This window comes from Podarcis tiliguerta, assembly GCF_965153285.1.
Source record: "Podarcis tiliguerta genome assembly, chromosome: 12".
NCBI classification, from domain to species: domain Eukaryota; kingdom Metazoa; phylum Chordata; class Lepidosauria; order Squamata; family Lacertidae; genus Podarcis; species Podarcis tiliguerta.
In genome coordinates this window covers 54114289-54135728 of record NC_139545.1, presented here as the reverse complement: position 1 = coordinate 54135728, position 21440 = coordinate 54114289, and the positions used below count along the sequence as shown (strand labels likewise).

Below are 21440 nucleotides of genomic sequence, written 5' to 3'. Positions count from 1 at the left end.
TCATGTGGCCAGCAGGACTAAGCCGCTTCTGGCGAACCAGAGCAGCGCACAGAAATGCCGTTTACCTTCCCACCGGAGCAGTACCTATTTATCTACTTGCACTTTGATGTGCTTTCAAACTGCTAGGTGGGCAGGACCAGGGACCGAGCAACGGGAGCTCACCCCGTCACAGGTATTCGAACTGCCAACCTTCTAATCAGCAAGCCCTAGGCTCTGTGGTTTAACCCACAGCGCCACCCGCGTCCCCTAAGAGGTGTGTATGGGTGTTTAAAACTCCACTGTCCCTGAGGGACCTGCCCATGATTTAAAGGGGCAGTACTCTATTATGGCAGCATGTGTGGGCGAAGTCTCAATGTACTCTTGGCATAGTGTTGCCAATAGCTTCCCTCCTGGTCCTGAACACTCCTCTGGCATATCACATGCCAATGTCCACCATTACTTTGGCCCAGGGCCAGCACTCTCTAAGCACTAGAAACTCCCTAGCCCTGGGCAGGCATACCTGAACTGGTGCAGCAAGCCTGTTACTGGAAGCCAAGCAGGGTAGATCATCTACTTAACATACAGAAGTTTCGAAGTTCAAACCTCAGCATTTCCAGATAAGGCTGGGAGAGATTCCTTGGAAAGCTGAAGCCAGTTGGTGTAGATAATATTGAACTAGATGAACCAATGGTCTGTTCCTTTATAAGGCAGCTTCCTGTATTCCTGATATACTACACCCAGCCAAGGAAAGTATGTGTGTGTTCCTAGCAGGTGCAGAACCAACCAGGATCATCACCCACACAGTCAGGATTGACAAGTGTTGGCAGGCAATGGCAATGGTGGCAGCAGGGGCCCTGACAAGGTGGTATTATTCCTGGTGGCCCTGGCAGTTGCCTCAGCAGACCAGGTGCTGACACCAGGTCTGGTTGTATCCCAGCATTGCCGGGATGCTTATGGCCCATGTGCTTGGTGGATGGGGGGGTCTTCCTGGCCCGCAGGTGGGTCTGGGGAGGTTGGAGAGTCAGGTACCTCCTTCAAAGCAGAGGATAGAAGTCTCACTGCCCCCTGGAATTTTCCATCAGTAGACATTTCTAGTGGGGCAGCTACTTCACTGATTACCCCATTTACTTAAATAAGTATCCGTTTCATTTCTGCCCTACTTTTCCTTCAATGAGCTCGAAGCAGCGTATATTCTCACCCCCCTACACACAGGTTTTTCCTCACGATCACCCAGGAAGGTTAGGCTAAGGGAGAGTGATGGGTTCAAGGTCCCACAATGAGATTCATGGCTGAGTAGAGATTTAAACCTGGATCTTCCCGGTACTAAGATGATCATCTAACAGTTAGAGAGACCTACCACTGCACCACACTGCAATGATTCAGGACTACAGTCACTGAGTCCTTGGAGATCTTCTCTGGGGGTTGTGGGGCGGGGGATGTCCTGGTCTATGACACAAATCTGTGGCAAGTTCTGGTCTGCAGCTCTGATGAGAAATGACTCCAAACATGCCAACATTTCCCTGAAAAAGCCAACTAATCTTGACTTACCACCCCACTTCGTGAATTGCCCCAGGCTCGTCTAGAAGAGATGTGCTTTGTAAAAGCAGGATGATGACTCCAGTATGCAATTGCCAGTTCCTTGCAGCTCTTACCCCCAAAGTGTCATCTCTCCCCCCCCCCAGCACACTGCATTTCTTTGGGAAATAAATCACTAATCGGCTCATTACTCATTATCTAGTGAAGTGCCTTTCAGAAGGGTGGGTGAAAAATAGGGAAACTGCCTGTCTAAAGGTGTGTCCGGACCAACACATTCCATTTCTCATCATGGTGGCTGATTTAATTTGTCTTCTCCCAATATCCAAAACAGTTTACAATTTTTTGAAAACGTAATAAGCATCCTCCTCTTTTCAAGCACAGCCCCTTTTCAAGCACAGCAAACCTTCCTCCTTTGGGGCAGGTGGGTATGGCTTGGCTGGGACAGGCCAAATGGAGAGGCCTGGTGGGCCTAATTAGGCTAGGTTACCCACCCCTGCTTTACATGATCATAAATTCTAAGAGGAAGAAGAAGTGAATCAAAACCCTTTTGGGTTGGCTGGTGATTCTTTTTCAACTCATTCCGACCTCTGACTCACCACTTGAACACACAAACCAACAATGAGCTTGGAGTGAGTTCAGGGGGGGACTGCATTTCAACCATTTATATCTCACCTTTCTACACTGAAGTGTTCATAAGGTGTCTTGCAGCAAAACACCAACAACTAAGAAGCTTAAATACAAATTGTAAAAGCAGATCAACAAAATAATGATGTAAACATTCAGCAATTAAAATATTAGTAGAGAAGCCAGATTAAATCAATGCTCAGGGGAATGGGACAACGTGGAAGCCAGCCGCACCTCCCTTGCAAGCTGGTCCGTCAGCTGGGGCCATACCTGAGAGGGTCTCCCCTCTCTCATGTCCACTCAGTGCCTCAAAGGGTCTCCATTTATTAATGTTATGTAGAAATATTTATAAAGTGTGCAATCAAAAAGTGCACATAAAATAAAATTTATTTTATTTGACAGAATTTGCATCCCACTGAATCATAAAAAAACTCCAAGCAGTTTACATCAAATCTAAATGTAATATAAAACAATTATCCAAACATGGTGAAAGTTGCTAGGACGGTTTATAGCGGTCTGCATATTGTGCAGCCAAGATCTGCCACAAATATGTCACTGAGTACGGATCTGAAACCACCTCTTAGGGCTCATCCATACTTCTGCTTGTCCTGCCACTTCTCCCCGTGGAAAAGCAGCCCTTTTCCGCTGAATCAGAGTCCAACAACATCTGGAGGGCCACATTTCAGGCCATGTATACCGAACTATCTCTCAAGAGTTGTATCTGGGAAATTACAGATCTGCATAGGCAGGCTGGATGTGAGAGGCAAATGGGCTTGGGGAAGGGCTTTGGTTCTCTGTTAGTCAGTTGATCACTTCTCTTGAGAATGGAAAGACCACACTATTCTCCTTCTCTTTTTAGGTCCTTGGCGATTGGCCATCAATATTCCTCCTTGGGAACTCAGCCCATCCTTTGTGGCAGCATCCCTGGCTTGGTGCCCAAGCAACTACGGTTCTGTCGGAACTACGTGGAGATCATGCCCAGCGTAGCCGAAGGGGTGAAAATCGGCATCCAGGAATGCCAGCACCAGTTTCGCGGTAGGAGGTGGAACTGCACCACTGTAAACGACAGCTTGGCTATCTTTGGGCCAGTGTTGGATAAAGGTGAGTACACAATGATCTAAAATGAATGACATGGATGATCAATGTGAGAAAATGGAATGGGGGGGGGTGAGAGTTTAGCTGATGAAATCTCTTGAGAAATAGACAATCTCTGTGGTGTTTTTTCCTGTCTGGGGAGTCAGACTGTGCTTGTGGTTTCAGTTATGCTCCAATGCAGTTGTTGTTGTTGTTGGCATCCATCTGTCTTGACATACAATGGAGTGCACCTCTGAGGGTAAAGTCAAAGCGCTATGTTAGCAGCACCAAAGTGACCTCCTTGTGTGCAAGCCTGGGCATGTGTATATGGGGCCTCGGCTGCCCAGACGACAGAACCCTCCTCTCAGCTTCACTGGTTCAAGGAAAAGCAGAGCAATATGTTTAGCATCAGCTTTGCTGCAGGAGTTGGTGGAAGGAGGCATGCAAGGCACCATCCAACTGCCTTAGGGACTCCACTCTGGATTTGTGTAGGGTTTTCTCCTTGGCCTTTTCTTCTCCCAAAGAATCATAGAATCATAGAGTTGGAAGAGACCACAAGGGCCATCGAGTCCAACCCCCTGCCAAGCAGGAAACACCATCAGAGCACTCCTGACATATGGTTGTCAAGCCTCTGCTTAAAGACCTCCAAAGAAGGAGACTCCACCCCACTCCTTGGCAGCAAATTCCACTGTCAAACAGCTCTTACTGTCAGGAAGTTCTTCCTAATGTTTAGGTGGAATCTTCTTTCTTGTAGTTTGGATCCATTGCTCCATGTCCGCTTCTCTGGAGCAGCAGAAAACAACCTTTCTCCCTCCTCTATGTGACATCCTTTTATATATTTGAACATGGCTATCATATCACCCCTTAACCTCCTCTTCTCCAGGCTAAACATGCCCAGCTCCCTTAGCCGTTCCTCATAAGGCATCAGAGGTTTAGGATCAAAGCTTTCCTTCTCCCACACGGGCTACTTTCCCAGGTTGATGAGCCCCATCTGCCCCTCACTTCCCTCTACAGCACATGCAGAAACTACCTTCTTGATCGTTGGACCCACTATTGGTCTCATCCACTCAAGTTGGTAGAGCATGTCTTCACATGCAGGAGATGTTCCTAACTTACCAAGGCTTCGAGACCCACCAAGTATCCTCACCTAGTTTAGTCAGGCAGTCAAAACAGTTTCCTGGGGTGCGGCTGCTGTCACAATGCAGTAGTAGAATTTCAAAGGCGATGATAAGCAGGCATTGGTACCTGAAGAGATGAGTATTATGCCCAGGGAAGGTAGCTGGGGAGTGCAGTGGCCAAGGGCAGATGGCCAAGGGCAGAACTTGTTCTAAGATGATAGGGTGGCTATCACCATCTGGTTGCCACCACTGTGTGCACATACAGCACTCACAGTGCTGAGTTTGGATGATGTTGTGGAATGTTCCCAAACATTCTCACTGATTAGATGCAAATTGACAATTAGAGATGTTTGACCACGTGTAGATTTGGTGACAGAAATATAAGATCAGCTTGGATGGGAGGTAAACCTTCCACAGGATGTTGGGTCAAGAATGTCTATGTGTTTTTGATAGGAAGGAAGCACCAAAGCACAAATATTGAGGAAGTCTGGGTGCCAAGTGAATTCAGGTGGAAGTAAACCAAAGGACATGGTGTCCAAAACACAGGTTGGAAGGCTGAATGCTCCATATGGCTTTGAAAATCTCACCCAAGATATAGAGATGCTGGTTGGGGGATCGGGATTTGTTCTCAAAGGTGCACTCAGTAATAAGGTTTGCTGATGTGTAATGCATGAAATGGGACTTAGACTTCCTTATGTTGGCATTTGTTTGTTGATTTAGTTTATTCATTTATCTACCAGTTAGTGATTTGCATGAAATATGGAATATAAAGTTCCCAATGAAAGAGGTTAGCCTAATTTTCTTCAAAATAAAGTTAGCAGTACACACACACACGCGCGCGCACACACACACACACACACACACACAGAGAGAGAGAGATTATAAAATGAAATTACATATTAAAATACATGTCTAAGTAGGTTTGCTTAAACAATTTTTTTTTAGCAGATGCTAAAAATAGTCCAGTGAAGGACTTTGCTGAATACCACCAGGCAGGGAGCAGTCAAGTGACCATATTATGGGCTAAGGGAACCCTTCAAGTAAACTGTTTCCAAACTGGACTAGGCTTTATATACATTGAATTTTGCCCAGTAACAAAACAGCAGCCAGTGAGGATCTCTGAGCTGAGATGCAACATGCTGACAGAGTCTCACTCCTGTCAGCAATAGTGCCACAACATTTTGCATTAACTGCTACTTCCTGGGCTAAGTGAAAGGAAACCCCACATAGGGCTGCTTGTTCTGCCATTTTCTGCCAGGAAAGTTCACTCAGAGCAAACATCCACCGCGTTTTATGCAGATTGATGTTTGCTCCACTCATAGAATCACAGAATCATAGAATTGAGGGTTGAAAGGTATCCCAAAGGTCATCTAGTCCAACCCCCTCCAATGCAGAAATCTCAACTAAAGTAACCAGTGGTATAGAGGGGTTTTCCCAGGGAAAGCGGAGGGCAAACAGAGAACCACTCAGACCCATGGCCAGAAAGCACAGCACAAGCAGAAATCCTCTCGAATTAGTGCTTTTCAGGCATGATACAAGTGGAAGTGTGGACAAGCCCACAGAATGCATTGCAGCATCTCTGCATTCGGTTATAGGTAAAGGTAAAGGGACCCCTGACCAATAGGTCCAGTCGTGGATGACTCTGGGGTTGCGGTGCTCACCTCGCTTTATTGGCCGAGGGAGCCGGCGTACAGCTTCCAGGTCATGTGGCTAGCATGACTAAGCCGCTTCCGGCTAACCAGAGCAGCGCACGGAAATGCCGTTTACCTTCCCGCTGGAGCGGTACCTATTTATCTACTTGCACACGTTTATCTTCCCGCTGGAGCGGTACCTATTTATCTACTTGCACTTTGACATGCTTTCGAACTGCTAGTTTGACAGGAGCAGGGACCGAGCAATGGGAGCTCACCCTGTCGCGGGGATTCAAACTGCTGGCCTTCTGATCGGCAAGTCCTAGGCTCTGTGGTTTAACCCACAGCACCACCTGCCATTCAGTTATACGTATCCCCAAATTTATTTTTTGAACGTGACCTCTGTTGAGATCAAAAGCCAGAGTCCTGCTTTGGAAGGAAGCAACTTTAGCATAAACACAGGCCTGGTTTAACTGGACTGAATGTAAGCCTCTCTGGGTGTAATTATGGAAATAGCAGCCTCATACACTTCCCCAAGGGACTGACACTGCTGTTAAGATTAGCTTACCCTAATGCTAGAGCAAACACCAATTGACCTCCCGTCAGAAGTGCAAGGCGACCCTTAGAATATGTTTAAGAGAGTCCATCTTGATGGTGATTTGTACGGTTGACCTTCTAAGTTCACCCTTGGGGGAGAGAAAGGCTAGGGCTTTCACTAGCAAACAGTATATAGGGAAATTGTAGAAAGGACTCTCCTTTTCCTTCTTTATGTGTACTGAATGAGGCTATGAAGTTGGTTATAGCAACTCATTCATAGCAATTCCTAGTTTCCAGTTTTGATTCAGTTGCAGTGGAGGAACTGGGCTAGCCTGGACATCTCTGTACCTGAAAATAAGCCCTAAACTACCCCAAAATTATCTATCTCCACCATCAGCTGACACTGCCCCGCAGACTGCCCTAGCGGTGGTGCATCTCAGAACAAGCCTTAAGAACACAAGAAGCTGCTAAGCAAATTCCCTAGATAAGATCTAGGGAAATAGTTGTAGCTCAGTGGATGCAGCAACCTTGTTCTTGCAACCAATCCATATTGTATACGTACGTCATACATATCCAATAAGGAAACATAGTGGTAGAGCACCCAATTTGAACATGGAAGGTCTCAGGTCCAATCCCTGGTGTCTGCAGGTAGGGTTGGGAAAGAATCCTTTCTGAAATCCAGAATAGTCCCTGCCAATCCCAAATACTGAGTGAGAGGGATCAATGGTCTTATTTAGTATAAGCCAGCTTCCTATGATCTAGTATGGGGAAGGGCTGTAGCTCTGAGGCACAGCACTAACTGGGACAGAAAGTCCCAGGTTCATAGATACCATTGTGTGTCACACAGACCTCAAGGCCGTTTCCATACAGATATAATTATAATTACAAAATCAACAAAATTTCATAAAATACAAAATGCACGCCTTACTTTATAACCATTTCATGCCATTTAACAGCAGTACCAAAAGAGAAAAATAGTCAACCTCCAGAGATTTTTTAAAAAACAAATGAGCTTTTACCAACCAACGAAAGCACATTGATGTTGTGGTCATGCATGCTTTCAAGGGGAGGCATTCCACAACTGGGGAGCCACTGCAGAGAAGGCCCTACTCTAGGTCCCTTTACAACAAGCAACACCAGTAGGGCCTCCTCTGCTGTCCTCCTATATACAGAGCATCCCACTCTGACTCCCAGCTTCTTTGCTTTGAGGGTTTGATTTCATGGTCTGGCTCCAGTGATGAGCAAATCTGCCCATTTCAATATCTCCCATTTTCTCATTTTTCCAATCTAAAATTCAGTTCCCCACCTTTCCACATCAGTTTGCAATTTAAAAAAATTACATTTGTGAAAATTCATTAGCATTTTAGTGTCCATTTCTCCTAATATACATATTTTTGCAAAGTAATTTCCCCTAATGTATGTTATTTTTATGAATATATGAATTTTAAAGGCATACTACTATAGTATTTGTATTTTTGTACACATTACTAGGCTGAAGAACTGCATTGCAAAATTCAGAGACATGAGAATTTCAAAGGATGGCTGCGTTTTGGCTCATGGGTTGTTTCTGAAAGTGCATATTTGATAAATTTGCCTTTGAATGCAAGTTGAATCAAATTTCTCCCCCATTCCTACCTGAGTCCTCAATAAACCTACCCCCATCCTGAAGGTCCCACATTTCCTAGGCCCTCTAACACCACAGCTGACCAATAGCCAACCCATATTTTGTGAATTGCACAAGAACTATGTGTAGTTTGATTTTAAATTATATTTGAGATTTGTTGAGAAAGCAGTGATCTGTGGGTTCCAAACAATTTGGGAGTCCTTTGGGGAAACTACTATCAGGTCTGTGCTTGGCTTCGGAATCTTCTTCTCTGGGCCTTGATGGGCTTTTGCAAAGACATCGGGTCTCTCAGGACATCCTTCCTATTGTGTATGCATGAGGATTTGTGCTAATTCTGATATTGGGGTACTTATACGCAATCCCACTTTCAATACTTTCATGCCTGCAAGAGTGTCAGGGCAGACATACTGCTTCATTTTCGATCGGTATATGTCCTGTAACTTCCTGCTGAAATCCTGTACAAAAATTTAATACCACAAATGTTCCAGTTTGTTTTTTGACCCATTTTTGTTGTGCTGTGGCACAAAAGGGCCCCTGCACATGGCACTAATGCAATAACATTTGGGGAGCATTCCCCAAAACGCAAGGAAGTGACTGAGGCACTATTGCCTCAGTGACATGTTGCAGGAAGTAACCACCCACACAAACAAAACAACACACCCGTCAGGAGGGGCCCATCTTCCCACTGGCCTAGGAAGTTCACCTTGACCCTTCAAAGTATGGATCAGGACCACCAACAAAGTTACGTGGAAGGTGATGTGAGGAGGGCCTCTGTGCCAAATTTCCTGCCATCTCCAGAGATACCCTGCTTCATAGTTCCATTGCTGCATGGTACATTTATGATCACTCTGTATATGGGAACCATAGTCAGAGCTCTCTACAAAGTTGTGTGTGCATCTGAAGGGAGCCCTGTATCGGGAGGTTTTTAAGGCTTAATGTTTTTGTTTTTGATATGCTGCAAGCGGCTCAGAGTGGCTGGAGAAACCCAGCCAGATGGGTGGGATATAAATATTAATATTAATAATAATAATAATAATAATTCACACACACCCTACCTTTTTACTTCAAAAAATTAGATTATCACAAAAGAAATACAAAATGGCATCCAAATATGTCTAATAATATTCATATTATATATGAATATTTATGTATTCAACTATAAATTAAATTATGCTTTAAAGAGCTTTGCATACATTTATTAAGTGTCCATATTTATTATTTGGTTTTAAGCGAATGTTGAATTATGTGAGTGAAAGTAAGGTTAGACACTGCTTTGTGATTTTGCATTCCTATAATTGCACTTCAACTGGACTACATTTTTCAATGAATTTGTTTCATGCACGTTCCCTTTTATAATATGTAAGCTTTGTCAACAAAGCTATATCCCATGCACTTTTATACCATTGCAAGGTATCATCTGGTTTATATAATTTCCGGTTTCTTGCTATGACTATCCTAGGTGCAGCAATCTTAGTCATTGCAAGTTTCAAACCTTTCTTGTTTGCCAGGCTTCCCAGAGATCCCAGTAAAGCATACTTGGGTATAGTAGCGCCCTTAAATCAACCCCCTGAATAATGTTGAAATTTGAGCCATGAGGGTGGAAAGTATGTGCCCATATGTTGTTGTTGTTTAGTCGTTTAGTTGTGTCCGACTCTCCGTGACCCTATGGACCAGAGCACGCCAGGCACTCCTGTCTTCCACTGCCTCCCGCAGTTTGGTCAGACTCATGTTTGTAGCTTCGAGAACACTGTCCAGCCATCTCGTCCTCTGTTGTCCCCTTCTCCTTGTGCCCTCCATCTTTCCCAGCATCAGGGTCTTTTCCAGGGAGTCTTCTCTTCTCATGAGGTGGCCAAAGTATTGGAGCCTCAGCTTCACGATCTGTCCTTCCAGTGAGAACTCAGGGCTAATTTCCTTAAGAATGGATGTGTTTGATCTTCTTGCAGTCCATGGGACTCTCAAGAGTCTCCTCCAGCACCACAATTCGAAAGCATCAATTAATATAATACTATATAATACTAGTCAATTCCACATTAATGGGAATTGTGATGGTGATAATGGGAATTAGAGTGTAATAGGAATCAGGAATGGTGAGAGAGAGCTTATGTATGCACTACTTAAGTTCCCGTTGTTCCACCCAACTGGATAGGTGAATTCTACACCACACTGGCTCCATAATGGGCTAGATTGGGTGTGACCAGGGCCTAACCAAGGAAAGAGCATATAACCTTAAAAAATTAAGTACCCAGTGCTATTCTGAGGAGATGTTGCAGGAGTAAGACAGCAAGACTGGACTACTAGAATACCGAAGGCTCCCATAGTATTGTTTTCTGAAAACATCCACCTGTGACACAGTGAAGTGGCAAACTTTGGCCTTAGGGAGACGATTTTACAGCACATCTTTTTTGTGTCATTTTCACAAGACCCTTGCTTACCTGGTTAGGCTGAGAAAGACGATGACTTGCCCAGAGGAGTCACTTAAGTGCTTTCACACCTGAGCAAGAGATTGCTCCTGAGCTCTGACCCATCCATGCCTTTACCTACCAGTGGCCACCTCACCACACTGGAAAGTGAAATGTCTTCATTCCCCACCCCCACCACAAATCAGTTGGGCAAAAGGTGGAGGGCAAGGAGGGCCCGGCAGTGTGTATGTTGAGGCAGTTGGGGGGTGTTGCTACTATTTCATAATTGAAAAATGTTGTCCCTCAAGGGAGAATCAAGCCACCCTTCAGCTCTGCTTCACCTACAGCGGCGGCATGGGGGAGGGAGGAAGATAAAGGAATAAACATCTCAGGCGCCTTCTTCAGAGCTCCCTCAGGGGGAAAACATACTTGAGCTACCCAGGAAAGGGCTGGATTTCAGAGCTTAAAGCAACCGCCAACACTCTCACAAAAGCTAAGATTCTTCTCCAGTCCAAGACCACATTCACACCATACATTTAAAGCACCATACCACTTTAAACAGTCATGGCTGCCCCCAGAAAACTCTGGGTGATGTAGTTTGTTACGGGTGCTGAGAATCGTTAGGAGACCCCTGTTTCCCTCAAAGAGCTGCAATTTCCAGAAGAGAGATTGATGGTTAAACCAACATTTTGGTTGCTCATCTCTGAACCTTTCACAATGCTGTAATATCTGTCACGAGGTGAGGCACCCAGAACTGTACACAGTAGTAATTCATATGTGGCCACGCCATAGATTTGTATAACAGCATTATAATCTTGGCAATTCTATTTTCAGTCCTAAATATCTCTAGCATGGAATTTGCCTTTCCCCACACAGCTGACTGATGTCAACAACCACTTCTGAGTCTCAAGACAAGGGGGAGTGAAAATGTGCATCTATTTCCTATGCTAAAATGTGCATTTCCCATAGATGTAGAGTGGGGAAGCAACTCTCCCTTCCTGTGGTTCCTCCAGCAACTGGTATTCAGAAGCATTGCTGCCTCTGACTGTGGAGGCAGACCACAGTCATCCTGGCTTGTTGCTGTCAATAGCCTTCTCCTCCCTGAATTTGTCTAAGCTTCCTTAAGGCATCTAAGAAGATGGCCACTCTTGCATTTGGTAGCTACATGTTCCATAGCTTAAACTATGTGCTGCATGAAGAGGTACTTTTTCTGATGTCCGTTTTTTCTAGTGTTATCTGAGAGGGAACTTTTCTCTATCAATTTTATTCATGCCATGCATAATTTTATAAACTTCTATCATATTTCCTCTCACTTCCCTTTTCTCCAAACTAAAAAGTCCCAAGCACTGATACCCTTCAACCATTCTCTCCATGGCAGCTTCAGGAAGACATTCAGAGCTGCCCTCGGCGACTACATTACGCTAGCAATCCTGGTCCTCCTTTAGAGAAAGAGACTCTCATTATTCAATTAAATCCCCTCATCCACCCATTTACAAGATGCCAACTGCTCCAGTGTTTTCAAATGACCACTGATCTCCTAAAACAGCTTTTATTGGAAAATTCCTTCACTCAGAAAACTCCAGCCCTTTAAAAGTCCTCACAGCAGATAATTAACCCAGAATAAAAAAGTTCCCCTTCCCCTCAGCCCTCCCCTTTCCACTCAGAGTAAATTACTCACCCAGTATTTAAACGCCCCCTTCTTTTCACCCCCTTCCCAGCCCATTCATTTAAATGTTTCAAAAGGGAAGCCTCCTCCATCAGTTTCCTCTTGTTCCAGCCCCTCCCAGCTTGCCTCCTCTCGCTCCACTACACACTGGCCAGAGCTCTAAACCTGCCAGACGGACTGAGAAATGGCCAGGAGTCATTGTGGAGAAGCAGCTTTTAATGAACTATTGGAAAGTGGATACAGTGATGGGTGTTGAAGTCACCCGGGTAAAGAAACCAGTTCTCAGTCTCGGGCTATTGTGGTGTAAATGCAACCCAGCCCCTCCTACTGTTTGGCCGGGGTTGAAGAGGAGAGGACAGAAGGGGGTCAACTTATAGGGTCTCTGCTCCAGTTAATCAATGTGATTGGATTAGGGTCACTGCGACCCCTAATAGTGTCAAAGGTCGTGCCCAATGGGATTAGAAGCTTTGTCGAGAGGTAGCCCGTATCCTTTCAGCGCTTGGGGATGAAGCTTGTTGATTAGCGTTTAACACTCCCACCACCTTTGACAGAAACAGCGTCCCTTTCTGTGGCCTTATGTCTTTGCCCATGTGAGAGGAAAGGAGGAGGGAGGGGAGAAGGGTTGTACGTCTGCCACACTTAGGTGTTCAGGCTGGCCTTCAGAACACATACATCAGATCACACCAAACACATCAGAAAGTCATAACAGGAGATTCAATGAGTGTGAATATGTTACCCTTTGGCCTACAGAAGTGATTTTCAAACTGTCTCCTTAGGAATGCTTCAAGGATTCTTGAATGAGACCAGTCATGATGGACAAGCCACCTCGGAGGACTATTCATCCACCACTATCACCTTCCCCGACAATGCACATTGTCGGGGGGATGTTGGCTACATTTGAGAACACACCTCTGTTTATGCAGAAATGACCTAACGGGCCTGATCAAAAACAGTGTGCGTACCCCAGAATGCTTTCCCAGGATCTTCTGCAACACACATAGAGAGGCACTATATCAGATATGCAGAGGTTTCCTAAGCAAACAAGTACATGTGGGAAAGGTCTCTGAGTGGTTGAAAGTTTGAAAAACACTAGCATACCATTTCATGTTTGTGGACTTCCCACAGGCACCTCCCAGGCACTGGGAGAATGGGATGCTGGACGATGTGGGCTTTTGGTCTAATCCAGCAGGTCTTTTCTTATGTTCCTATGCCGATTGGTTTCATATTGCGGAATCGAATGAATTTTTTTATGAGACAGGTTCACATGGTGGAAACTTTCCACAATGCCTTAAAAATCCCAAAGGCCAGTCAGTCAGTCAATGGCTTTTAGTCACCCTATCCCTCTGTGTACCAGTTGCAAGGGAGCAACAGCTTATTACCATCAAGTTCTGCTTGTGAGCTTCCTAGTGACATCTGGCTGACCACTGTGAGAGATAGGATGCTGGAATAAATGGACTCTTGCCCTGAACCCACAGGACTCTTGCTATGCTCTGTGTATGTGTTTGTGTGTTAGTGCACTTATTCTACTATAGGGAAGTATACAAATTTATGAATTAAATATCATTTTTTAAAAAAATCCAACCTGGTTGTGGGACAAGGGTGGAATACAGGCTCCACCCAACCTTTGACTAACTTTATTTAGCTATTTTCATAAGAAAACATAGCTCCTGGTACTTATCTCTATTTAAAAATGGGTCACTTGTAAATGTTTGGAGACTGAAAGGGAGAGAAGGCCCGTGATTAAGTAGAGTAAACCAATAGGTAGGCTGCCAGTAGCTCTGCTTGTACACTGATCCTCTCATTGAGGAACCACTAAGAAGCTTCGGAACTTCTCAGGAACACAGCACTACAGAAGAGAGACTCAATGGTGCACCTTTAGACCTTTTCCAGCAGGCATTCCATTTTTAATACCTCCTAATTTAATAGGAGTCCTGTGGGGATGGACTAAGATTCATTCTAGTCCTGTATTCTGTCTCCAATGATGGTCAGTCCACATGGGAAGCTGTCTTATACTGAATCAGATCCTTGGTCTATCTAGCTCACTTTTCTCTATGTCAGCTGGGATTGGCTCTCCAGGGCATCTTTCCTAGCCCTATTTGCAGATGATGTGGGTTGAATCTGGGACCACCCTATATGTGCATAGCCCAGAAGCAGGCATTTCCCATTTTATGTCCCCCCATCAACTGATATTCACAAGTAAGATGCCTCTGAATATTGATGCACCACTGAGCAATGATGGCTGATCACCACTATGGATTTATCTATGAATTTGATGGCCCATTAGAGAGCCTTCTCCATAATGGCCTCAAAACTGTGGAACTCCTGTATAAAGGTGCATCAGGCACTATATGTTTACAAGCTTTACACAGTCACTGAAAATGTACCTCTTTCTCCTTGACCTTTGACAGCTGAACTATTGTTAGTGTTCCACCTATATACCTACTGCTTTGTTGGGAGGTAGGTATTTTTGGATGGGCTTCTCTTATTTGTTTGACGGTCTTATATTGCTTAGATGTACTCTGCCCTGGGATCCTATGAGTAACTAATGTCATTATCCTCCTTTGAAATAAAATTGTGTGAAAAGGCACATTGTATTGAATAACAGAGTCTTGATTGGTTGTTAACAGGGCCTTGTTAACCATAGGCACCAGGGGTGCGGGGCACCAGGGCACCGGGCTCTCAGGGGTGCCAGGCCAAGTGTGCTGGTCCCGGGGGTAAGGTACCTTGGGTGTAGCAAAGTCCACACGAAGAGGGGCAAGGTCCGAGGCAGAGTGCCGGGCGGTGAACAGGAACGCTGGAACAGGAGGCTGTGCAGGGAACAGGAACACCGGATGGTCGGGAACAGGAGGCCGAGCAGGGAACAGGAGTACCGGATAGTCAGGAACAGGAGGCCGAGCAGGGATCAAGAACGCAGGAAGGTCCGAAGCCAACAACGACGTTGCTCCCGCAACCTGGGGCCGGGCTGACTGGGCTTTTATCCTCTTCTAAGGCCAGGGGCGGTCCCGGCCCCCAGGAGCCCCGCCTCCTCTGGCCTTAAGGCGAGCACTCCTCCTGGGGGCAACCAGTTCCCTTCGCCTCTCTGCTCTAAACCTCTGCAGATCAGGAGAGGCCGAAGGGTTACTGGGCCCTGGAGGAGGCTCACCTGTGGCCACTGAGTCGTCAAGCCTCTCTGGGGCCAGAAGGGCTTCACCTGGGGCCAGCTCCTGATGCACTGCCACAGGTGCAGGCTCTTCAGCATCTAGGCCTGGCCCCAGTTCAGCCGGCCCTGGAGGCGGGGACTCCTGTGCAGGCCGGGATTCCTCTGTTTCATCCTCCGAATCGGAATCCCAGGCCATCACACCATCCCCCCTCCCAGGCCCCCCCCTCAACCGAGGGTCCGGACCCGGCTTGCCGGGGTACGTCGCATGGAACTCTCGGAGGCAGGCAGGTGCGTGGACGTTGGCCGCTGGTTCCCAGGAACGGTCCTCCGGTCCGTACCCCTTCCAGTCAATGAGATACTGCAGCTTCCCCCTGCGGTATCGGGAGTCCAGGATGCGTTCCACCTCGTACTCAGGCTCTCCCCGAACCAACACTGGCTGCGGTCGGGGACGGTTCGGGTGGAACTCGTCGGGTGGGGCCACCGGACTCAAAAGGGACCTGTGGAAGACCGGGTGAACCTTCAGGGTTGCGGGTAACCGGAGACGAAATGCCACAGGAGAGACTTGGTCTACGATAGGGAACGGGCCGGTGAAGCGGGCGTCCAACTTCCGCGAAGGTCGAGAGGGGTGGAGGTGGCGAGTGGAGAGCCAAACCAGGTCACCGACGCGAAGTTCCGGCCCCACCTGGCGGTGGCGGTCGGCCTGGGCCTTGTACGCTTCCTTGGCCTGGTGCAGTTGCTCCACCAAAAGCTGTTGCTGGGACTGGAGCTCTTGAAGCCACTCCGTCACCGCCGGGACTGCGGATGTCGGCAGCACCTCTGGAAACAGCCGTGGATGATAACCATAACTGGCCTGGAACGGGGTCTGCTGGGTGGACGCATTCACCGCGTTATTGTAGGCGAACTCCGCCAATGCCAGGTGGTCGACCCAGTCATCCTGCTGGTAGCTGCAGTAACACCGGAGGTACTGCTCCAGCACCGCGTTCGCCCGTTCCGTCTGGCCATCGGTCTGTGGGTGGTAGGCTGACGAGAGGCAGACCTCCGTCCCGAGGGTCTGGTGTAGTGCTTGCCAGAACCGGGATGTGAACTGAACGCCCCGGTCGGACACCACGCGCTCAGGTAGGCCATGCAGGCGGAAGACATGCTGAAGGTACAGCTGAGCAGTTTCCTTGGCTGTGGGTACAGATGGACAGGGAGCGCAGTGCACCATCTTGGTGAAATGGTCGGAGAAAACCAGAAGGCAGGTACAGCCACGAGACGAGGGTAAGTCCACTACAAAGTCCAACGAAACCGTGTGCCAAGGGTGCGGTGGAACTGGCAATGGCTGAAGTAGGCCGGGGGGTCGCCCGGTAGGTCCCTTGGCGCGCCGGCAGACATCACAACCAGCAACGTAGCGAGCCACGTCAGCCTTCAGGCGGGGCCACCAAAACTCTCGACTGACCAGATGGGTGGTCCGATACCGTCCAAAGTGCCCCGCTGCTGGGGCATCATGGGCCATCCGGAGAACCTCCAGCCGTAGTGGCCCTGGCGGGATGTACAAACGACCGTGGTGCAGCAGAAGGCCCTGATGCAGGACCAGCCCCGGATACTGTGGGCTGGACCCTTCAGCCAGCTCCCGGAGTCGTTCCTGGGCCCAAGCGTCGACCCGCTGCTGTTCCCGCACCCGAACCTGCAGTGGCTGCGCCTCCTGGGTGGCCAGGAATGCAGCCGGAGGTAGGATCGTGGTGGGTTCTGCTTGCTGTACCGTGTCTGCGTTGTCGTCAGGTTTCCGGGACAGGGCATCCGCCTTCTGATTCTGAGAGCTAGGGATGTAGCGGATCCGGAACTGGAACCGGGAAAAGAACAACGCCCACCGGATCTGTCTTTGGTTCAGCTTGCGGGTGGTCTGGAGGTACTCCAGGTTCCGGTGGTCGGTTCTCACCTCCACCGGATGTCGTGCCCCCTCAAGATGGTGGCGCCAGACCTCAAAGGCTACCTTGATGGCCAGTAGTTCCCGCTCCCACACAGTATAGTTACGCTCCGCTGGTAGGAGCTGGCGGGAATAGAAGGCACAGGGTAAGAGTGGCGCTTCAGGACCAATCTGTTGAGACAAGACGGCACCGAGAGCCGTACTGGAAGCGTCGGTCTCCACCACAAAGGGTCGAGAGGGGTCAGGATGTTGTAAGATTGGTGCCCTCTGGAAACAGGCCTTCAACCCCTGAAACGCCTCCTCTGCCTCCTTGTCCCAGGAAAACGGCGTCTTTGGGCGCAGTAGCCGGGTCAACGGGGTGGTGCGATGAGCATAATCAGCGATGAAGGTCCGGTAGTAATTGGCGAACCCCAGGAAACGCTGTAGGTCCTTGCGGTTCCGGGGTGCCGCCCATTCTTGAACCGCTGTCACCTTCCCCGGGTCCATTTGCACCCCATCTGGAGAGAGCCGGTGACCAAGGAAGTCCACAGTCCGCTGATGGAACTCGCACTTGCTGAGCTTTGCGTACAAACGGTGCTCACGCAAGCGCTGCAGCACGGTCCGGACATGTCCCTCATGGCGAGCCGGGTCACGGGAGTAAATCAGTATGTCATCCAAATACACCACCACGTACTTGTCTAACAGGTCCTGAAACACGTGGTTGATGTAGCGTTGAAACACAGCAGGCGCGTTGCACAAACCGAAAGGCATAACCAAATATTCGAACTGCCCGTACCGGGTCCCAAACGCTGTCTTCCACTCATCCCCGGCTCGGATCCGAATCAAGTTGTAGGCCCCCCGGAGGTCCAGCTTGGTGAACACCTGTGCCCCTTGCACCCGCTCCAGCAGCTCCGAGATAAGGGGCAAGGGGTACCGGTCTGGGACGGTAATTTTGTTCAGGGCTCGGTAATCATGGCAAGGGCGGAGTTCCCCACATTTCTTCTTAACAAAAAGCACCGGCGCCGCGGTGGGCGAGGTGGAAGGCCTAATGAACCCACGCTCCAGGTTCTTGCGCAAGAAGTCCTGCAAAGCCTCGCGCTCTGGCTCTGTTAGGGAATATAAGCGACTCACTGGTAAAGGCGCTCCGGGTTGGAGGTCTATGCCGCAGTCAAAAGGCCGATGCGGCGGCAGCTGGTCTGCCCCCCGTTCCTCGAACACGTCCTGGTAGTCCTGGTACACGGCTGGGAGCGTGGGTGCTGCCTCCTCTGAGGGCGCGGCCGCCAGCGTTCCGGATTGAGCATGGGAACATGGGTCTGGGAAGTGTACGGTCCGTTTGACCCAGTCAATCTGAACGTTGTGGGCCTCCAGCCAGTCCATCCCGAGCACCAGGGGGAAGCGGGGCATAGAGGCAATGTCCAAAGTTCGCAACTCCCGGTGCTGCTGGAGACACAGGACCAGAGGCTGGGTCTCCTGAGTAACGGCACCTGAACGCAGAAGTCGTCCGTCAATCGCTTCCACCTGGACCGGTACTGGCTTGTTCCGAAGTGGCACCTGATGATGGGCGGCAAAAGCAGCGTCCATATAGGAGCGGGTTGCCCCTGAATCTACCAAAGCATGGGTGAGGATCCAGGGCCCACCTGGAGGGTATAAACGTACCGAAACCATAAGATGTTGCAAGTCCATTGGTGCGGGCCCATTCTGTACGGTTTGGGACCCCCGGTAGCTAGGGCCATCAGCTACTGGGGTTGGCGGTTTCCCTGCGGCTGGCGTTTCTCAGGGCAGGACCGAGCGAAGTGTCCACTTCCGCCACAGTAAAGACAGAGATTTCCATCCCGACGCCGCGCCTTCTCTGCGGGGGAAAGGCGTGGCCGCACTGCCCCGAGCTGCATAGGCTCCTCCGTTAAATCAGTTGTGACCGTGGGGCTGCCGGAAAAAGCTGGTGCCGTGAACTGGAAGTGTCGGCGACCCCGGGCCTGACGACGATCCTCCAACCGGTCGCCTATTTGTAGACTCCGTTGAATGAGAGTGTCCAGCGTGGTGGGGCGTTCCATTGTGGCCAACTGGTCCAGTACCTCGTCCGAAAGCCCTTCGAGATACTGGTCCCGCAGTGCCGAGTCATTCCAGGTCAAGTCCTGTGCCAACAGCCGGAACTCCGTGGTATATGTGGCCACCGTGGACTTGCCCTGTTTCAAATGCCGAATCGCCCGGTTGGCTTGACTCTCTTTCTGGGGGTTGCCGAACGCGGCCTCCAAACGATTGCAAAACCCCGTATAGTCTGCCAGCAAGGGGGAGTCTTGCCTGAGTAGCGGCAACGCCCACTTGGCCGCCTGGTCCCTTAACAAGCTAATCAAAAAGTGCACCTTGGTACGGTCGTCAGGAAAGTTCCGGGCTCGCCCCTGAATATACAGTTTGGCCTGGGCCAGGAACATGGGAAAGCTGGCCGGGGCTCCATCAAATTTCTCAGGCAAAGCCACTGGGTACTTGCCCGGAGCCGGGGCGTCGGCCCCAGAAGCCGGTAGGGCTTCCAAGCGTTGCTGAAGTGCCTCAACCGCGTCACTGAGCTGCTGCACGGTGTGAGACAAGGCCTGGTTCTCCTGGGCCAAAGCCACCAGTGCAGCCGCCTGTTCAGCCATGGCCTCTGGCTCTTCCCGAACGCACCCCGACGAAGGGGGAGTGCGGGAGGTGGCGGGAGCAAACTGTGCTGGTCCCGGGGGTAAGGTACCTTGGGTGTAGCAAAGTCCACACGAAGAGGGGCAAGGTCCGAGGCAGAGTGCCGGGCGGTGAACAGGAACGCTGGAACAGGAGGCTGTGCAGGGAACAGGAACACCGGATGGTCGGGAACAGGAGGCCGAGCAGGGAACAGGAGTACCGGATAGTCAGGAACAGGAGGCCGAGCAGGGATCAAGAACGCAGGAAGGTCCGAAGCCAACAACGACGTTGCTCCCGCAACCTGGGGCCGGGCTGACTGGGCTTTTATCCTCTTCTAAGGCCAGGGGCGGTCCCGGCCCCCAGGAGCCCCGCCTCCTCTGGCCTTAAGGCGAGCACTCCTCCTGGGGGCAACCAGTTCCCTTCGCCTCTCTGCTCTAAACCTCTGCAGATCAGGAGAGGCCGAAGGGTTACTGGGCCCTGGAGGAGGCTCACCTGTGGCCACTGAGTCGTCAAGCCTCTCTGGGGCCAGAAGGGCTTCACCTGGGGCCAGCTCCTGATGCACTGCCACAGGTGCAGGCTCTTCAGCATCTAGGCCTGGCCCCAGTTCAGCCGGCCCTGGAGGCGGGGACTCCTGTGCAGGCCGGGATTCCTCTGTTTCATCCTCCGAATCGGAATCCCAGGCCATCACACCAAGAGTCCGGGGCAGGAGAGCTGGAGTCCGGGGAAGAGCCCATCCGTTGGCTGGAGCGCCGCGATGGGCTCTTCTGCTGAGGGTGGCTCTGCGCCGTGAGTTTGGGGATGAGCGAGCCAGCGATGCGCTGAGGTGGCTGGCCGGCTCCATCCTCCTACGTGCCTGGGATTGGCGTAGGGCTGTGGAGAAGCCTGCCCAATGCACGCTGCTTACACCACAAAGCGCCTCACCGATGCCTCAGGCTGGTTTGTTGAGCTGGGCTCCTTATATTTCCTGTTTTCTTTTCCTTAGCAGAGATAAACGTGGTATCAGCTTCCTCCCTAAAAAAGGTCAACAACTTTGGGGTTCCCCCCTAAAAAAAGGTATGGGCAGCCTGGGGCAGGGCACCGGGCAGATCTTTGCGCCCCGGAGCCGCATATGCTTAAGACGGCCCTGGTTGTTAAGTAAGAAGGCAGGCAACTGAGAGCTGGCTGAGGACAGAATGAGGTTGGTGGGGCAAGTGCCCCATTTGTCCAAATGAACCATCATCCACTGGACAATGCACAATGTTCTGAGCTATGCATGAGCCACACCGCTTCATGGTCCTTGGCTCCCAATCACACTGGGACATGTGTGTGCATACTGTGCGGGTGCAGTGATGCAATGGCAGGATTTCTAGTGCCTAAGCAGCTCAGTTGTAAGTGGCAAAATGGGAGAGGCAGTGAGCAGTGGTGAGTTGTCAGAGGATAGAGCTGTGTGTTTCCATATGCTCTGTTCTACACCTACTAAGCTAGCCTGCTCCCCTTGTGAGATCCACCACCAGTGTGGTAGAAGATGGGGGAAGCACCATCTTGTCCTTCAACACACAGTGCAATATGTCTTGGGCCAGCCCTGAGAGGCGGCCAGCAC

At 49.6% G+C, this 21440-nt stretch overlaps 1 protein-coding gene across 1 annotated transcript in view; it reads left to right on the top strand.

Moving 5' to 3' along the window:
- Positions 1–21440, top strand: part of WNT3A (Wnt family member 3A) — a 94806-nt gene that overhangs the window by 41105 nt on the left and 32261 nt on the right. The window contains exon 2 of the mRNA XM_083406733.1: positions 2999–3240. Within this exon, the coding sequence (XP_083262859.1) occupies positions 2999–3240 (242 nt within the window). The remainder of the gene's footprint in view (positions 1–2998; positions 3241–21440) is intronic.